At 42.1% G+C, this 15831-nt stretch overlaps 1 protein-coding gene across 50 annotated transcripts in view; it reads right to left on the minus strand.

Moving 5' to 3' along the window:
• TTN (titin) overlaps window positions 1-15831 on the minus strand; it is a 269971-nt gene that overhangs the window by 14543 nt on the left and 239597 nt on the right. For all 50 annotated transcript variants that reach the window (XM_032479832.1, XM_032479831.1, XM_032479812.1 and 47 more), the window contains 21 exons: window positions 14355-14642; window positions 13943-14242; window positions 13369-13671; window positions 12974-13279; window positions 11093-12859; window positions 10467-10760; window positions 9486-9773; window positions 9069-9368; window positions 6908-8974; window positions 6503-6805; window positions 6069-6374; window positions 5672-5962; window positions 5281-5577; window positions 4844-5149; window positions 3629-3934; window positions 3262-3543; window positions 2488-3081; window positions 2077-2364; window positions 1675-1974; window positions 903-1205; window positions 49-351 (listed from right to left, as the gene is read on the minus strand). In XM_032479832.1, coding sequence (XP_032335723.1) covers window positions 49-351; window positions 903-1205; window positions 1675-1974; window positions 2077-2364; window positions 2488-3081; window positions 3262-3543; window positions 3629-3934; window positions 4844-5149; window positions 5281-5577; window positions 5672-5962; window positions 6069-6374; window positions 6503-6805; window positions 6908-8974; window positions 9069-9368; window positions 9486-9773; window positions 10467-10760; window positions 11093-12859; window positions 12974-13279; window positions 13369-13671; window positions 13943-14242; window positions 14355-14642 — 9792 coding nt within the window. The remainder of the gene's footprint in view (window positions 1-48; window positions 352-902; window positions 1206-1674; window positions 1975-2076; window positions 2365-2487; window positions 3082-3261; window positions 3544-3628; window positions 3935-4843; window positions 5150-5280; window positions 5578-5671; window positions 5963-6068; window positions 6375-6502; window positions 6806-6907; window positions 8975-9068; window positions 9369-9485; window positions 9774-10466; window positions 10761-11092; window positions 12860-12973; window positions 13280-13368; window positions 13672-13942; window positions 14243-14354; window positions 14643-15831) is intronic.

Raw genomic sequence — 15831 nt, forward strand, 5'->3', positions numbered from 1 at the left:
AAGTCTTAAGGCAAAAGGCAGAAGAAAGTAGATGATCACATGTCTTACCAAGCATTTCAGTGACTTTGACTGTTCCTGGCACCTCAGCGGGCTCCCCAGGTCCGCCAGCATTACAAGCTAGGACACGGAATCTGTATTCGGCGCCCTGAGGTAGGTGTGTTAGAGTATACTCCCGAATCTTGGTTGGGGTGGTATTACATTTGGTCCATTCATGTTGATCTACTTTCTGCATTTCAATCAAGTAGCCTGTGACTTTAGATCCGCCTTCATCTTCTGGGACACTCCAAGCCAGGGAGACTGATGTCCTTGTTGTATCAGTAACTCTTGGGTTTTGTGGCTTTCCTGGAGGAGCTAAGGAGGAGAATAAGACAACAACATACTTGTTAAAGTTGTTTCAGGGCTGAAAAATGTGCCACCTAACAAATTCAGAGAGTTGCGGAAACATGGAATGTAAACATTAGAGTATTTCTCATTTTGTAACAATTTAATTCATTTTATCAGTGAAAATCACTTAAAGCTCTTGCTTTTTCCTTTATCTTATATGTGCTTTATTTATGATCACTACTACTATCTTCATATTTATCAGATTTTAAAGTGCTTCCAGAAATATTAACTTGCTTTACAATTTTAACTGTGATGTAGGGCATATGTTGTGAGTCCCACTTTAAAGAGGGAGAAAGAGACTCAAGAGAAGAATATAAGAAGTTATTTGTCAAAAGCTGCTAGGGCTGGAGCAGAGAGGGCATTGATGGCAAAGGGATACAGGTGAACTTTTATTTTTTGATTGTGGTGGTGCTTATACAACAGTACATTTCCCCAAACTTACAGAATTACATATTTCAGGAGGGTGAATGTTACAACATTAAAGTATACCTCAGTAAACTTATACAAAACACATTTACCAATTGGATCCATGGCAACGGTGGGTTTGGAAGGACGGCTTGGTTTTCCACTTCCTCTCGCGTTAATGGCTGTGACACGGTGTTCATATTCTAAGCCTTCAATAAGGCCAGTGGAACGGTACCGCGTCATCGTCACTGGTACTTTATTTACCCGGACCCACCGGTCTGCTCTCACTTCTTTGCGCTCCACAATGTATCCAGTTACTTGGGCGCCACCGTCATCTTCTGGTGGGTACCAGGTAAGTGTCATGCCATCACGGGAGACATCAAATATCTGTAATGTTTCTGGAGGCCCAGGAATACCTGCAGCAGGACAGAAGTAAACACAACATGGCAATAGCGATAAATTAAAGACTCATACATTTGTGTAAGTTTGTCTCGTATATACCATTTAAAAATGGTATCTAAGACTCTTGTGACTATTTTTCTAGTGTTTTCCTTTTTGTACTTGGTGTTCCTCATTTTCTTCAATTTTATAAACATTTATTAAGCATGTACTCTATTTTTTCTCACTGTGACACTCCTCCCTCTCCCCTTCCCTCCCTCCCATCCATCCTTCCCTAACTCTCTCCTCCTCTCTTTCTTTCATTAAAATAATTTTTAACCCCGTTGAAAACAAACAACAAAAGGAGGTTTAGGAACTTGAGAAAGACCCTGGGGTCAATTTTGTGACCTATTTTTTCTGACATTAGGGCATATTAAAAACAAATTCCTTTCTGTAAACATTTAGAATCAGAATTGGGGAGAATGGTGGAAGGGTCCAGGGACTTACTGATCCTGCTGCGACATTCTATGACCTCAGACTGCAAGTAGGAGCCAATTCCGAAGCGGTTGGTCGCAGCCACACGGAACACATACTCATTTCCTTCAATGAGTCTGGTAAACTTAAAGGTTGATCTAGTCACTGATTCAGACACTGGCAGCCATCCTGGACGATGGGCATCACGTTGCTCTACCACATAACCGCTCAGTGGAGCACCGCCATCCAGTTCAGGTGGTTCCCAAGAAATGGTAACTGAAGTAGCATCAATTTCATCAATCTTGATAGGCCCAGTTGGTGGACCAGGCTTGTCTATGAAAGAAAAAGGAAGCCAGGAAATTAACTTCCACTTCAAATCAAAATTAGGTGACTGAACATCAACAACTTGCTTTTGCCTTTGTCCCACATCCTTACCAAGAATGATAACTTTAATGGTCTCTGAAGTAGTTCCAGTTGCATTCTTTAATTCAAGTATATATTCTCCAGTATCTCTGATAGTGGTTTCACGGATGGTTAACTTGGCTACCTTAGTGCGAGTTTCAACTGTGACACGCTCTGATTCTCTTAGTTTAGACCCAGCAAAGAACCAGGAAGCAGTAGGTGGTGGGCGACCAGCGATCGGTATCACCAGCTCCACTGGTCTGCCGGCTGGGACATGGATGGTCTTTTGAGGCATTGTAGAAAGATCGATTGTTGGCAGCACTATGAGAAAGAGGAGATATTTACTCCTAAGTATTGTTTCTAATGACAAAGTGTTATGAATTCTTTGTATTTCCTTCATTTTACATTACCGTTACTGTTATTTTTTGGTGATTTGGGACGTACCTTTGAGGTCTTGTATGGTCACAGCTGTGACGATCTCTCTAGGTTCCGACACACCTTTCTCATTTTGTGCCCTTACTCTAAATAAGTACTGTTCACCTTCATTTAAGGAAATAACAGTGTGCTCTAGGATGGTGGGTTTCAAGGTGACAACCTTCATCCATCTCTCAGTGCCAGCTTTGCAGGCCTCAAGAACATATCCAGTGAGTCGGCTGCCACCGTCGTAGAGTGGTTTTTCCCAGGCAAGGCTAACAGTTGATTTGGTGACATCGACCACGTCTAGCTTCGTAGGTGCCAAAGGCACTTCTGAGACCAGAACCGCATCAGATGTTTCACAGGGTTCTCCAATGCCATAAATATTTTCTGGCAACACTCTGAAATAGTACATGGTTCCTTCTATGAGTCCGGAGATTCTGTAGAGTGTCTTGCTGCATTTGGTAGTTACTGTTTTGAATGCTCTCATGGCAGCTTCACGCTTCTCAATAATGTAATTGCTGACAGGAGCTCCACCATCAATTGTGGGAATTTCCCAAGTAATGGTCACAGAATCTCTTGATACTTCCTTAACTTTCACTGAAGGACAGGGACCAGGAGTATCTAAAAAATAGAACGAAAAATCCATGCTTCTTACTTGCCTGATGGGTTGACTGAGTTCTCTTGCAGGAAAATATATTCAACATAGTTACTTTCTAAAGAGGTGATCAGTCACATTAAAAAGATACGCAAGGTATATATACACTATATATATACACAGCATAGTCAAAGACAAATGCTTACCGTATACTTTAACAAGGACTGTTGCTGATTTCTTGCCGGATTGATTTTCGGCTTCAATGGTGTATTTGCCAGCGTCGTACCGGTTAACTTTGTCCACAATAAGTAAAGAGTAACTCTCAGTGGTGTCAATGATCGCCCGGCTTGCAAGGTCAATGCCCTTCTTGCTCCATGTGATGACGGGAGGTGGTCTTCCAGATACAGACACCATCAGCCGCAATGAAGCCCCAGCTCTGATGGTCACAGTCTTCTTTAAATCATCTGCAAGCTCAAGATCTGGTATTTCTGGAAAGTTAACGTCAAAACTTAATTAATGCATGAACAGGTATGATGAGAAAATAATTCACCAAAAAGCTTATCTTATAAATACCTAGTCTTTCCACGGGCTCAATTTCGGCAGTTGACTCGCTGTATTCACTCATACCCTTCACATTCACAGCTGCAACTCTGAAGGAGTATTTCTGGCCCATTTTAAGGTCTGTCACAGTGAATTCATTATTTCTTATTGTGGCCTTGGTATGCACTCGGTACCACTGATCAGTATCCTTCTCTTGCATTTCAAGAACGTATCCTATGATGTCAGTGCCACCATCATACATGGGCTTGGTCCACGCTAAACTGATGCTGTGTTTGGTGGTATCTACGACTCTTGGAGCAGAAGGTGGTCCAGGGGTATCTGTGGAATTTCAAAAGGGGATGTGGATATTACATAAATAAGGAATCTTTGAGATTTGTATTTTTGATTTTTCAAAACTCACTAAGGCATTATTCTTTGTCCACACTCACCAAGATGATTATCTTGTACTGTAACTAGGCTTTTCTGACACTACAGGACAGCAGTGTATGCTCTATTATTACCATTACTATTTTAAGAATTATACTTCTTTAGAAAGGTGGCTATTTCTTTCTGGCCACTTTGGCTAGCCATCTGTGTCCTGCTAGCTAAACTCATTGCTTATCCATTCTCAGGAACTTTTCTTTAGTTGCTCAGCTTTCGACAGGCTAATATCACTTGTAACCTGTACATTTCTAAAAAGTATAGAAGTCAGTTTTCTATTTCCCCTATTCAGACCCAGTCACTTACTCCTTTTAGTTCTTGGGCTTAAACTCTGTACAATGATTTGCCACTTATTTTTGCAGCTCTCGTGATTCACCACTTATTTTCAAAACTCTGGTGGCAATTACTTTGTTAGGTGCTTATTGAAATACTAGAAACTTGATGCTCTGCTAAGCCTCTTAAGGGAAACTTTGTCTTTTTTCTTTTTAGTAGTTATGTCATTACAGTGAATTTTTATCCTTTCTTATTAGGAAGATTTGTAAAATATAACCCGTTTACATTGATAGTAGAATAATTTATTTTTTTCATAGATTGGAAAATACTGCAACAATTTTCAGCTACTAACTTATCAACAGAAGTGGTAGTTAAAATGTTCTCTATCTTAGGCTGTATTTAAGATCCTTCTAATAAGTATATGCCTTTCTAGACCATTCATAAATTCTACAGGTTCTTGGAAATGGCATGTTGGAAAATTATTTGTATTATGGTTTTGATGGGCATTAGTTTTCTGTTTTTCTCGGAACTCACATGATGGTTCTCTGCAGGAGATAAAGTTGGACGCTTCACTGGGTTCACTGTTACCAGCAGCATTTACTGCGGTCACCCGGAACTGGTAATCACAACCTTCCATCAGGCTAGTCACCTTCAGCCTGGTATCATACACCACATAGTCCTTGTTGACACGTGTCCAGCGCAAGCTCTTCTTCTCACGTTTGTCTACGAGGTAGTTTCTGATCTCATTGCCACCATCAGATTCAGGTTTTGTCCACTGAATGATGATATGCTCCTTGCCAGCCCCGACTTCTTCAGGTATGCCAGGTTGTGATGGAATAGCTGTTTATGGTTTTATGAAAATAAAGGGATGATCAAAATTACACAAAATCACTCCTGGTGTGACTGTCCTCCCCTCCCCCTGATCCCATTACATTTCAACCACCAAGTTGTTTAAAAGTGTTAATACTCACTGAATGAGTTTCTGGCCACAATTGGCTCTGATTCAACAGGCACACCAGGGCCGTATTTGTTTACTGCCCGCACTCGGAATATGTATTCGTTGTTCTTGATGAGTCTAGTAACTACATGGGATAGGGTTGGGCATTCGCCTTCAACAATCACCCAGTTGAGCCTGCTAGTCTCGCGTCTTTCCACAAGGTAGTGAGTTATTTCTGCTCCTCCATCTTCCTGAGGAAGGCTCCAGGCCAAAGTGCACTTCTCCTCTGTGACTCTGCTGACGGTGAGCTTTCCACATGGGCCAGGGGAATCTAAAACAGGTTAAGGATGAGCAAGGATGAGGAGCTTTCTTTCTGCTCACGCTTGAGAATGCTATGCAAATCAAAGATCATTGAACATGCTTACCAAGAACTTTGACCACGACAGACACGGACTTGGTCCCACTGGCATTCTTAACTGTTAAAGTGTATTTTCCACTGTCGCTTCTGTCACAGAACTTGATCACAGCAGTTGCTCGTTTGCCAGTGTACTGCAAAGAGACTTTTTCACAGAGCTCTAGTTCCTTGTCTCCTTTGGTCCAGATAATTTTGGGTTCAGGTTTGCCACCAACTGCGGCATCGAGGACAAGATCCGAGCCTGCTCTGATGGTAACCAGATCACCCTGTAATCTGGCATCCAGTTCGGCTTTGGGTGGAGCTGTCATAGGCAAAACAGATGTGAGTAAACATAGGATAGTTTATTTTCACAGAAATTATGATAATTTAAAGGGAGAACATTGACTTTTTTTTTTTTTTTTTTTTACCGTATTCATCTCGGCAAGTGACGGGGCCTGTAGATTCTGATCCTTTGCTGATTACGCCTGCTGCGTTCTTGGCTAATACACGGAATTCGTAGGTATCTCCTTCGCTGAGAGCAGTAACGGTGAAGAAATTGTCAGATACTATGGTATAGTTGCACTTCAGCCAGCGACCATCTCCAACTTCACTGACCGGCTTTCGCTCTATGATATAGCCCACGACCTTGCTGCCTCCGTCATACACGGGGGCAGACCAAATTAGTGATACTGTTGATCTTGTGACATCTGTCACCTCTGGTCTTCCTGGTGCATCTGGAAGTGATGCAAAAAAAAGGTTAAAAAACGCAACTCTGAATTCCGCTAGTACCAATAATAATGATGATGGTGGTGATTAATAATAATAATGAACAACAAATGTACCCTTAAATTTTGATACCTACCAACTGGGTTTTGAGCCATCATAGGTCTTGAAGCTTCGCTGGCTTTGCTAACACCTGCGGCATTGAGTGCGTACGTTCTGAACTGATATTCCAGTCCTTCTACCAAACCGGTCACTTTGTAGTTGCACTCTAAGCATGGCACTTTGTTTTCTTTCACCCAAAGAATGGTGTTACGTTCTTTCTTCTCAACCCAATAGCCAATGACTTTACTGCCACCATCATGGTAGGGTTCTTCCCAGCGAATAGACATGGCATTGGCAGACACGTAGTAGACCTCAGGTCTGGTAGGTGCACTTGGTGGGACTAAATATAAACAGAGGCATCAAATGTGAATACAATTTTAGAAAATTTAGGGGAAATATTTAATTAATAGAGACTTGGAAATATGATTTTCATTTTTCTTACCAAATGGATGCTCAGCAATGACTGGTGCTGATTCTAGGGGCTTGCTGACACCAAATCTGTTCTCTGAACTGACACGGAAAGAATATTCCATGTATTTTGTAAGATGAGTGACTTTAATCTGAGTGCGCTTGACACTGGAATTGACGAGCTGCCAAGCTGTTGTGCCCGACTCACGCTTTTCAACTATGTAATTAGTAATATCGGTGCCTCCATCATCTTGAGGTTCAGCCCAGGATAGGACACATGATTCAGCTGAGATAGATGAGACCTCGATGGGGCCGGTTACTGGACCTGGTCTTCCGATGACCACAACTGTGACGGTGAATGTTTTAACACCAGCTGTATTTTCCAGGGTCAAGAAGTATCTTCCAGAGTCACCTCTCATGCTGTCCTTTACAGACAGGGTGGTTCTGTCTTTTGTTGTTGTGATACTCACTCGATCTGTCTCCTTAAGTCTCATTTCTTCAAGCTTCCATGTTACTCTGGGGGCAGGACGACCACTGATTGGCACATCAATGGTAAATGTACTTCCTGCTTTGCAAGTTATGAGCTGATTGGTAATTCCAGTGAGATCAGCAGTGGGCTCAATTTGAGGCTCCTTGATGATGACCGAAGAGAAGGCTTCCCTGGGTTCACTGTAGCCAGCGTCATTCTTGGCCTTCACACGGAATTCATATTCAGTGTTCTCAACGAGGCGCTCCACTGTGAAAGTCAGCTGTTTGGTGTGACCAGCCTCAACCCAGAAGTCAGATCCCTTTTGTCTCATTTCCAGCAGGTAGCCAGTGATTCGGCTGCCTCCATCATGGTCAGGTTTAAGCCAAGCTAATACCGCAGAGGATTTGCTTGTGTCAACAACATCGAGTCTCTTAGGTGGAGCAGGCTGTTCTGTGGCTACCATTGGTTCTGGCATCTCATAGGGTTCCCCAACACCATACTCATTTTCTGCAGAAACACGGAAATAATATGGAACGCCTTCTACCAGGTCGTTGACCTTTAGGATCTGGCGAGTGCATTTTTCACTGACCACCTGCCAGCTGCGGCGACTTGCTTCTCGTTTCTCTACCACGTAGTGATGGATTCGGGCACCACCATCAAGGAGAGGGGCATCCCACATCAATGTAACAGATCCCCGGGTCACATCCTTGAAGGTAATTGGGCCAGGTGGGCCTGGAGAGTCTAGCACCTTTACCATGAATGTGATTGACTTACTACCACTGCTGTTTTCCACGGTAAAGGTGTATTTCCCTGCATCATTTCTGTTGCAGTTTTCCACAGTGAGGGTGCTGAAGGAGTCTGTTGTATGGATATCAGCCCGAATGCTAAGGTTTGAGTCAGGTTTGCTCCACACGGCTGTTGGAGTTGGTCTACCAGAGTAGGCAATGAAGAGGCGAATACTGGCCCCAGCCCTGACAACATGAGTCTGCTTGAAGTTGGCATCGATGTCTAACTCAGGAGCTGTTAATCGGTCAACAGCTTTAATGGTGCCGGTCACTTCACAGCTGTCTCCCTTTCCAGCACCATTGACAGCACTCACCCGGAATTTGTATTCTTCTCCAGCTTGTAGATCGGTGACTGTGTATCTTGTCTTCACACATGCTTCTACATTCACCTTGTGCCAGTCTCCTAAGTCAGCTTTGCACATTTCAATAATATACCCAATTATTTCCATGCCTCCATCAAACACTGGCTTGGACCATTCTAAGCTCACAGTTGTCTTTGATGTGTCTGTCACTTTGACCACAGTGGGAGCACTGGGTGGGCTGACTGGTTCTCTACATTTGATTAGTCTTGAGATGCCACTGGCAGGTCCTACTCCTGCAGCATTTTCAGCCATGACATGGAATTCATACTCGTTGCCCTCGGTCAGACCGGTGACTTTGAATCTTGTCTCACAGATTGGTCGTTTGCTGATCACTTTCACCCATCGAGTGCTCTTCTTTTCTCTCCTTTCGAGGATATACTGTTGGATTTCATTGCCCCCATCTGATTCTGGCCTCGTCCATGTCAGGGTAATGCTATTGCCTGTTACGTTACTAGGTTCTGGAGTGCCAGGGGCATCGGGAATAGCTGTAAAATGAAAACAAAGAAGTAATCCGTTAGACACGTTTGCTTGGAAGTGAATCTTATGACATAGTACCACTTAGTAAAAATGGACACTCACTGTACTGTATTTGAGCAACCACTGGGTCAGAATCCAGTGGCCTGCCAACACCAAATTTATTAACTGCAGAAACACGGAATTGGTATTCATTGCCAGTTATTAGTTTACTGGCAGTATAGCTGTGGCCTTCACAATTATCCTCAATTAGTGCCCAAGCAAGTCTGCTGGTTTCCCGTTTTTCAATGATGTAGTGAGTTACAGGAGCACAGCCGTCATTCAGTGGAGCATCCCACCACAGGGTCATCTTCTCTCCAGTAATACTGGTGAATCTTATTGGCCCAACTGGTTCTCCTGGTGTATCTATAAGAAAAAGGTTCCAGAGTTAGTTTCTTTTCCCTTGCTCATTAAAATGTAATCAGGCATGTCTTTAATCCAGGTCCTGTAAATTGTAAGATTAAGAAGCTATTTTAGGAGTACCTTGTACTTTCACTTTAATTTCTGCCTTTGTGGAGCCAGATGCATTTTTGGCTTCCACTGTGTATACACCACGATGGTCCCGAGTAGCATCTCTAACAAAGATGCTGGTGGATCCAAGGACATCTGTTATTTCTATTTTCATCTTCTTTTCAATTTCTTCTCCATCTTTGAACCAAGTTACTCGAGGTACTGGTCGTCCTTGCACCAAAGCTTTAATTCTGAGATTCTCTCCAGACTTAATAGTGACACCATCAAAGTACTCAGGGCCAAACTCTACTATTGGTGGAACTATAAAAGAAATAGAAATAATATGCATTAGTTTGGCTTAATAAAGACATAAATAACCATGTTTTTCATTGGTACCATATCCTAAAGCCTGGAAAGGTAATGCTTATACTGTGTCACTAAGGGCTATTTTGAAAGTAGGACTAATAATTGAGAATTTAGATTGTGGGGTTAAACATTTGCATATTATTGGGTTATCTCCTTTGCTGATGTCTGTCATGTTATTAATCTTGCATTGCCATTTGTAAATTGAGAAACAAAACATTTACAGATCATTTACTTCCTAATACTGCTCGTTTCTGTAGGAGGCCATCAGCTGCACTCAAGCAAGGCGATGGTTGTGCTGTTGGATCTGTGTTGTATTTTAGTAACTTCAGAAGAGATGGACAGTTCTTTTTGAGAGCTTTTCCCTTGATTTTCAGTGTCTGAAATTACAAAGCTAAAAACTCATTCCCACCTGCATGCTGTTTATTTGGAAAGGGAATGAAATAACAGACATGGTAAAAAGAACTGATACTAATTACATGTTTTTCCTCTTCATCTGAAAGGTAGAACATCTAATTCATCCGCCTAACAGCCTTTGGTAATCTGTATGAAATGTTGTTTCTGTTCCCATTTTACAGACTAGGGGCTAAAATATTTTTTAAAAAACATACATGATCTTAGTGACACTGGAAATCAGTTGTAAACGCTTACCATTTTCATCTCTTGTCATAATAACGCCAGAAGACTGTGAGGGCGGGCTTATAGTTCCAACAGCATTTCTTGCAATTATCCTGAACTCGTATCGATCCCCAGGACTAAGTCCTGTAACCGTGTACTGACATTCGCTGACATCGGTAAAGTTGCATCGAGTCCAGCGATCGCTCCCTTGCCGTTTCTCAATGCTGTAGGCCACAATCTTACTGCCTCCATCACGCAACGGTGGGTTCCACTTAAGTGTGATGGTTTCCCGGGTGACATCAATGTAGTCAGGAGTGCCAGGTGGGTCTAAATAAATTATATGGAAGTTAAAAGTGTCATTATTTCTGTAATCAACTCTTAATCCTCAATGGAAGAAAAATAAAGTGGATAAATCGCCTGAATTCATTTTAGCCACTAATTGCAATTTTTTTTGTTGTATTGGAGTCTTAAAAAAAAAGAACTCTCAATTACCTTATTAGGCTAATTTAAAATCATCTCCCTTGTTTTACTTGACCAGCTCTCTAGTGATAAGAAGATATGTGAAAAGGTGGTAACGTAAAAGAAAAGCTGTGTTCGATTTGTCACTAGTACATTCAGTTGCTGAATTAAATAGATTTGAATAATTCTCAGTCACTTACCTACTGGGGAAACAGCCAAGGTAAATTTGCTTGGGTCACTAGGTGAGCTTAGGCCGGCAGAATTTTCAGCGTATACACGGAACTGGTAATCCAGGCCTTCCATTAGTCCAGTAGCTCTATATTCTCTTCCAGATATTGGTGATGTATTAAGTCTTTGCCAGAGGATGCTATTTCTTTCTTTCTTCTCAACATGGTATCCAGTAACTTCTGAGCCGCCATCATAAACTGGAGCATCCCAAGTTAGTGACATGCCATCAGAAGTTACATTGTATGTAACTGGCTTTCCTGGGGGGCCAGGAATCCTGAACTGATGTCTTGCCACAATAAGGTTTGACACAAGTGGCTCGCTGACTCCGTATCTGTTTTCTGCCCTAACTCTGAACTGGTATTCAGCATCTTTGACCAGATTAGGAACTTTGAAAGTTGTCCGGGCCACGCTCGAACACACCATCTTCCAATTAGTTTGTGAAGCTTCTCGCTTCTCAATGCTGTAACAAGTAATTTCTCCTCCTCCATCATCTTCAGGCACATCCCATGACATGATGACACTGTCAGCCTTGACTTCATCGAATCGAATGGGTCCTTTGGGCTTTGATGGTGGGCCAAGTGTGATGATTGTAATGGGAAATGAGTTTCTACAAACTGCGTTATCAAGGATAATGGTGTATTTCCCTCCATTCTCCTTCTTAGCATTCTTAATACTCAAAGTAAGTTTGTTTTCAGTTTTACTTAAACGAACACGTTCACTCTCTTTCAGTGGCAAACCATCTTTTAACCAACTGATAGATGGTTTGGGTTTTCCTTTATAAGGTAATTCGAGGTGCACATTATGCCCAATTCTCACACTGACTTGTGCTCCAGGGATTTCTGACAGGTCAACTTCAGGTGTAATCACAAGTTCTTTCACTGTAATTGGCCCAATAGTGACACTATCACTCAGTCCTTTCTCATTTTTGGCAGATACTCTGAATTCCAGGACTGACTGTTCCTTGAGTTGGCTAACCTCTATTTCACATGTCTTAGTTATGCCAGCATGTGACCACACTTGTTCGCCTTTGCCTTTCCTTTCCACGATGTAGTCTGTGATGACACTACCACCATCAAAGTCAGGCTTGGTCCAGGTCAGCGTAACAGATGTCTTTGTTGAATCTTTCACTGAGAGGTCGCGTATAGGAGCTGGTACTTCAGCAGCCTTCACTGGCTCTGTAGTGTCACAGGGTTCCCCGATTCCAATTTCATTTACTGCAAGAACTCTGAAGAAGAATGGAGTTTTCTCTGACAAATCTGTCACCTTAAAGGATGTGCTGGAACATTTGTGTGACACTGAAGACCATGTTCTCTTGGTGGCATCTCTCTTCTCAATGATGTAATTGATGATGGGAGATCCTCCGTCAATGAGAGGAGGCTCCCAAAGCAAAGTGACTGTGCCTCGAGAAACATGTTTAACCTGTAGTTTCTGGCAAGCAGCTGGTGTGTCAAGCACTTTAACATTCACAGTTGAAGACTTTGGTTGACCAACTCCATTTTCTATTGTGAGGATATATTTGCCTGTATCATTGCGAGTGACTTGGGGAATAATGAGTAGTGAAGATGAATCAGTGTTTTGAATGCTGTATCTGGCGTCACTGCCAAGATTCTTCTCATCTTTTCTCCATGTGACAGTAGGAGGAGGTCTGCCTTTGAAGGGAATAAACACGTGCACATCTTCACCAGCTTTAGCTATAATGGAGGTCCTGAGAGCCACATCCAGGTCGATCTCTGGTTCCTCTGTAGACATAAAATGGACATGGATAATGAATTTTAATGCATGAAAATGAGTGATTTCCTGGAAGTACTCTATTAAAAAAAAATAAAAACACAGTCACACCAGTTGGTACGTACCAAGTATATCTTTAGCTTGTGCGGGTTCAGTCATTTCTATAGGTTCTCCTTGTCCAGCACAGTTTACCGCGGATACCTGGAAGTAGTAATTGACTCCGGGCTTCAGGTTAGATACCACATATTCTGTAGTTCTGACCTCTCCCTTGGCAGAGACAACAGTCCATTCCTCTTCCTCTCCTTGTCTCATCGCAACGACATATCCGGTAACAGCACTGCCCCCATCATAGACAGGTTTACTCCAGCCAAGAGTGATGGATGATTTAGTTGAATCTGCAATTCTTATCTTAGCTGGTGGGCCTGGAGGATCTGGAACAGCCATTCACAATACAGTAGTTACGTGATCATGTACAATTTGGCGACAAGAAAGAAGACACAGGTGAAGACACCACACTTACCAATAGGATCGGCAGCTTTGTAGAAGTCAGATGGTTCAGAAAATGGACCATGTCCAGCAGCATTTAGAGCACAAACACGGTATTGATAGTCACTGTTTTCTGTGAGTCCTGTCACTTTCTGTCTGGTGTCACGGATAGTCTCCTTTAGGACTTTAAACCATCCCAGACTCTTCTTGTCTCGTTTCTCAAGGATATAGCCACTTATTTCACTACCGCCATCTGCAACTGGCCTGCTCCAGACAACTGTCATTGAATTCTTGGTAATCTTTGTCACCTCTGGCACGCTTGGAGGCCCAGGTGTAACTGTTTAGAAAGGAAGAGGAAAATGAATTTAAAGAATGAACATTACTGATAAATTCTATATTTTAATCTTCAAATCCTAGCTAAGAATACTAGATTCATTTATTATACTTTCCACCTTGTGAAAAAAATGATAATGAGAAGAGATATGGGGCACAAGAAAATAAAAATCAATCAAGCTCTGAAAACATCTTCATAAGCTAGCGAATAGCTGATATGTATTGTTACATTTACAAATGTTTGATTTTCTTTTTCTGATGCAACCATGGCTCACCGAATGCATTCTTTGCTACCACTGGATGAGATTCCAGTGGATCACCAATTCCATATTTGTTCACAGCTCGAACCCGGAAGACATATTCATTTCCTTTGATAATTTTGGTGGTTGTAATGATGCACTCTTCCAAATGTTCGGACACCATAGACCACACCACGCGGCTTGTTTCACGCTTCTCCACGATGTAGTGAGTGATTCTGGCACCACCGTCATCCGCTGGAGGCTGCCAGAGAAGAGTTATCTTTTCGGCGGTGACGGTCTTAAACTCAATCGGTCCACCTGGAGGTCCTGGTTTGTCTGTCAGTGAGAGAACAAAACGTTGTATTAGTCAATTTTAGAAGTCTTCTAATTTAAAGTGATTAAGTTTTAGGCAAACAAAATATGATGTTGGCCTGTACTCAGCACCTACCAAGGATCTGCACTCTGATGGTGGCTGAGGCTGAACCCATGGCATTCCTTAGTTTTAATTCATAGCTTCCACTATTAAGGCGATTTGTCTCTTTGATGAGTATAGATGCAAGGTCAGTGGTATTTTCAACACACACCAGTGCACTGGTTTGTAACTCTTTATCATCTTTATACCACTCAATTGTAGGCTCAGGTTTGCCAGAAATGCCAGCTCTGAGCCTCACAGATGTACCTGCTCTGTATTTGACAACTTCTGTATATTCTAGAGGCAAATCAATCACAGGTCCACCTGCAAGAAAAACAGATGAGAAATATTTAAAAGATTATAAGGATTAAAAAAATAATGGCAACAACTTCAAAGTAATCTCACTGGCCTTTATGAATTAACATATACACAAACAGTAGTTCTGATCCTGTACATTTACATTTAAGCTTTTATAAGCCGCTCTTCTCTCCCAGATAGGGAAGAAAAATGGCGAGCAAGCTTTGTACCCCAGTGACACTGCAGTAGTTGCACAGGGACTTCAACGCCTTTGAAAGGTACTTTAAAGTCTCTGAGGTGTTTTATTCCAATGATAAAATGGGATACAGCAGTGAGAACATCATTGGAGAAGCTGCATTCTACATTTTCTCTCATTCTAGGTTCTCCCTCCTCTTCCTCTAAGCACCTCCTATTCTTCTTAGTTTCCCTTCCCAGTTCACTGGTATCTAAGTGGGGGCAGTTCATGTTGGTCCGTCGAGTTATGAATTTCCTACTCACAGAACTCTGTACTTCACTGGACTGATTTTCTGTCAGGCTGCTTGGAACTTTTGAGAAACAGAATGAAATGTGACTTGTTTTGCAGTCTCCCAAGTACTGATGCACAGTTCACAAAGCCTGGTTCATACAGAGAAGCCCTGGGATTCCCAGCGTGAGGACGGGAGTGGATGCTTTAGCTCAGACACCGTAGAGACTCCTCCTTGAAAATGGGGGACTTTTAGAAAAAGTGTTGTAGGGTGAATTCTTGTGAAGTTTTAATTTTTAAGACTCTGTTAAGTTCAGTGTGCCACTTATTTTCCAGAATGGTCAACTATGTGTGTTTTGGGCTGACAGCGATGTAGAGAGAATTCTGCAGTCTGTCTCTGGGAGTCCTCACTCTGTCATCAGTGAGCTGCCTGATGTTGGGGAAAGGATATAAGTACTCTAAACCTCAGTTTCTTTTCTGTAAAACTGGTTAACGTTAAGGCTGTTAGAAGTAGGGGAGAGAATTCATGGAAAGTACCCAGTAAATGTTAGCTACTGCTAATATTATCATCATTAATCCCTCTGTTTAGTCTTTCACTTATTTAAGAGGAATATTCTCTGGGCATTCAACCATGATTTTATTATTGACTGCGAAAATTTAAAATAAAAATGTGAAAGCAGCAACTCATACAATCAAAGAATCATAAAAGGTTGAAGCTTGAAAGCCTTTAGCTATCCTGTAGTCTAAATCTCA

The sequence above is a fragment of the Camelus ferus genome, chromosome 5 (genome assembly GCF_009834535.1).
Source record: "Camelus ferus isolate YT-003-E chromosome 5, BCGSAC_Cfer_1.0, whole genome shotgun sequence".
Taxonomy (NCBI): domain Eukaryota; kingdom Metazoa; phylum Chordata; class Mammalia; order Artiodactyla; family Camelidae; genus Camelus; species Camelus ferus.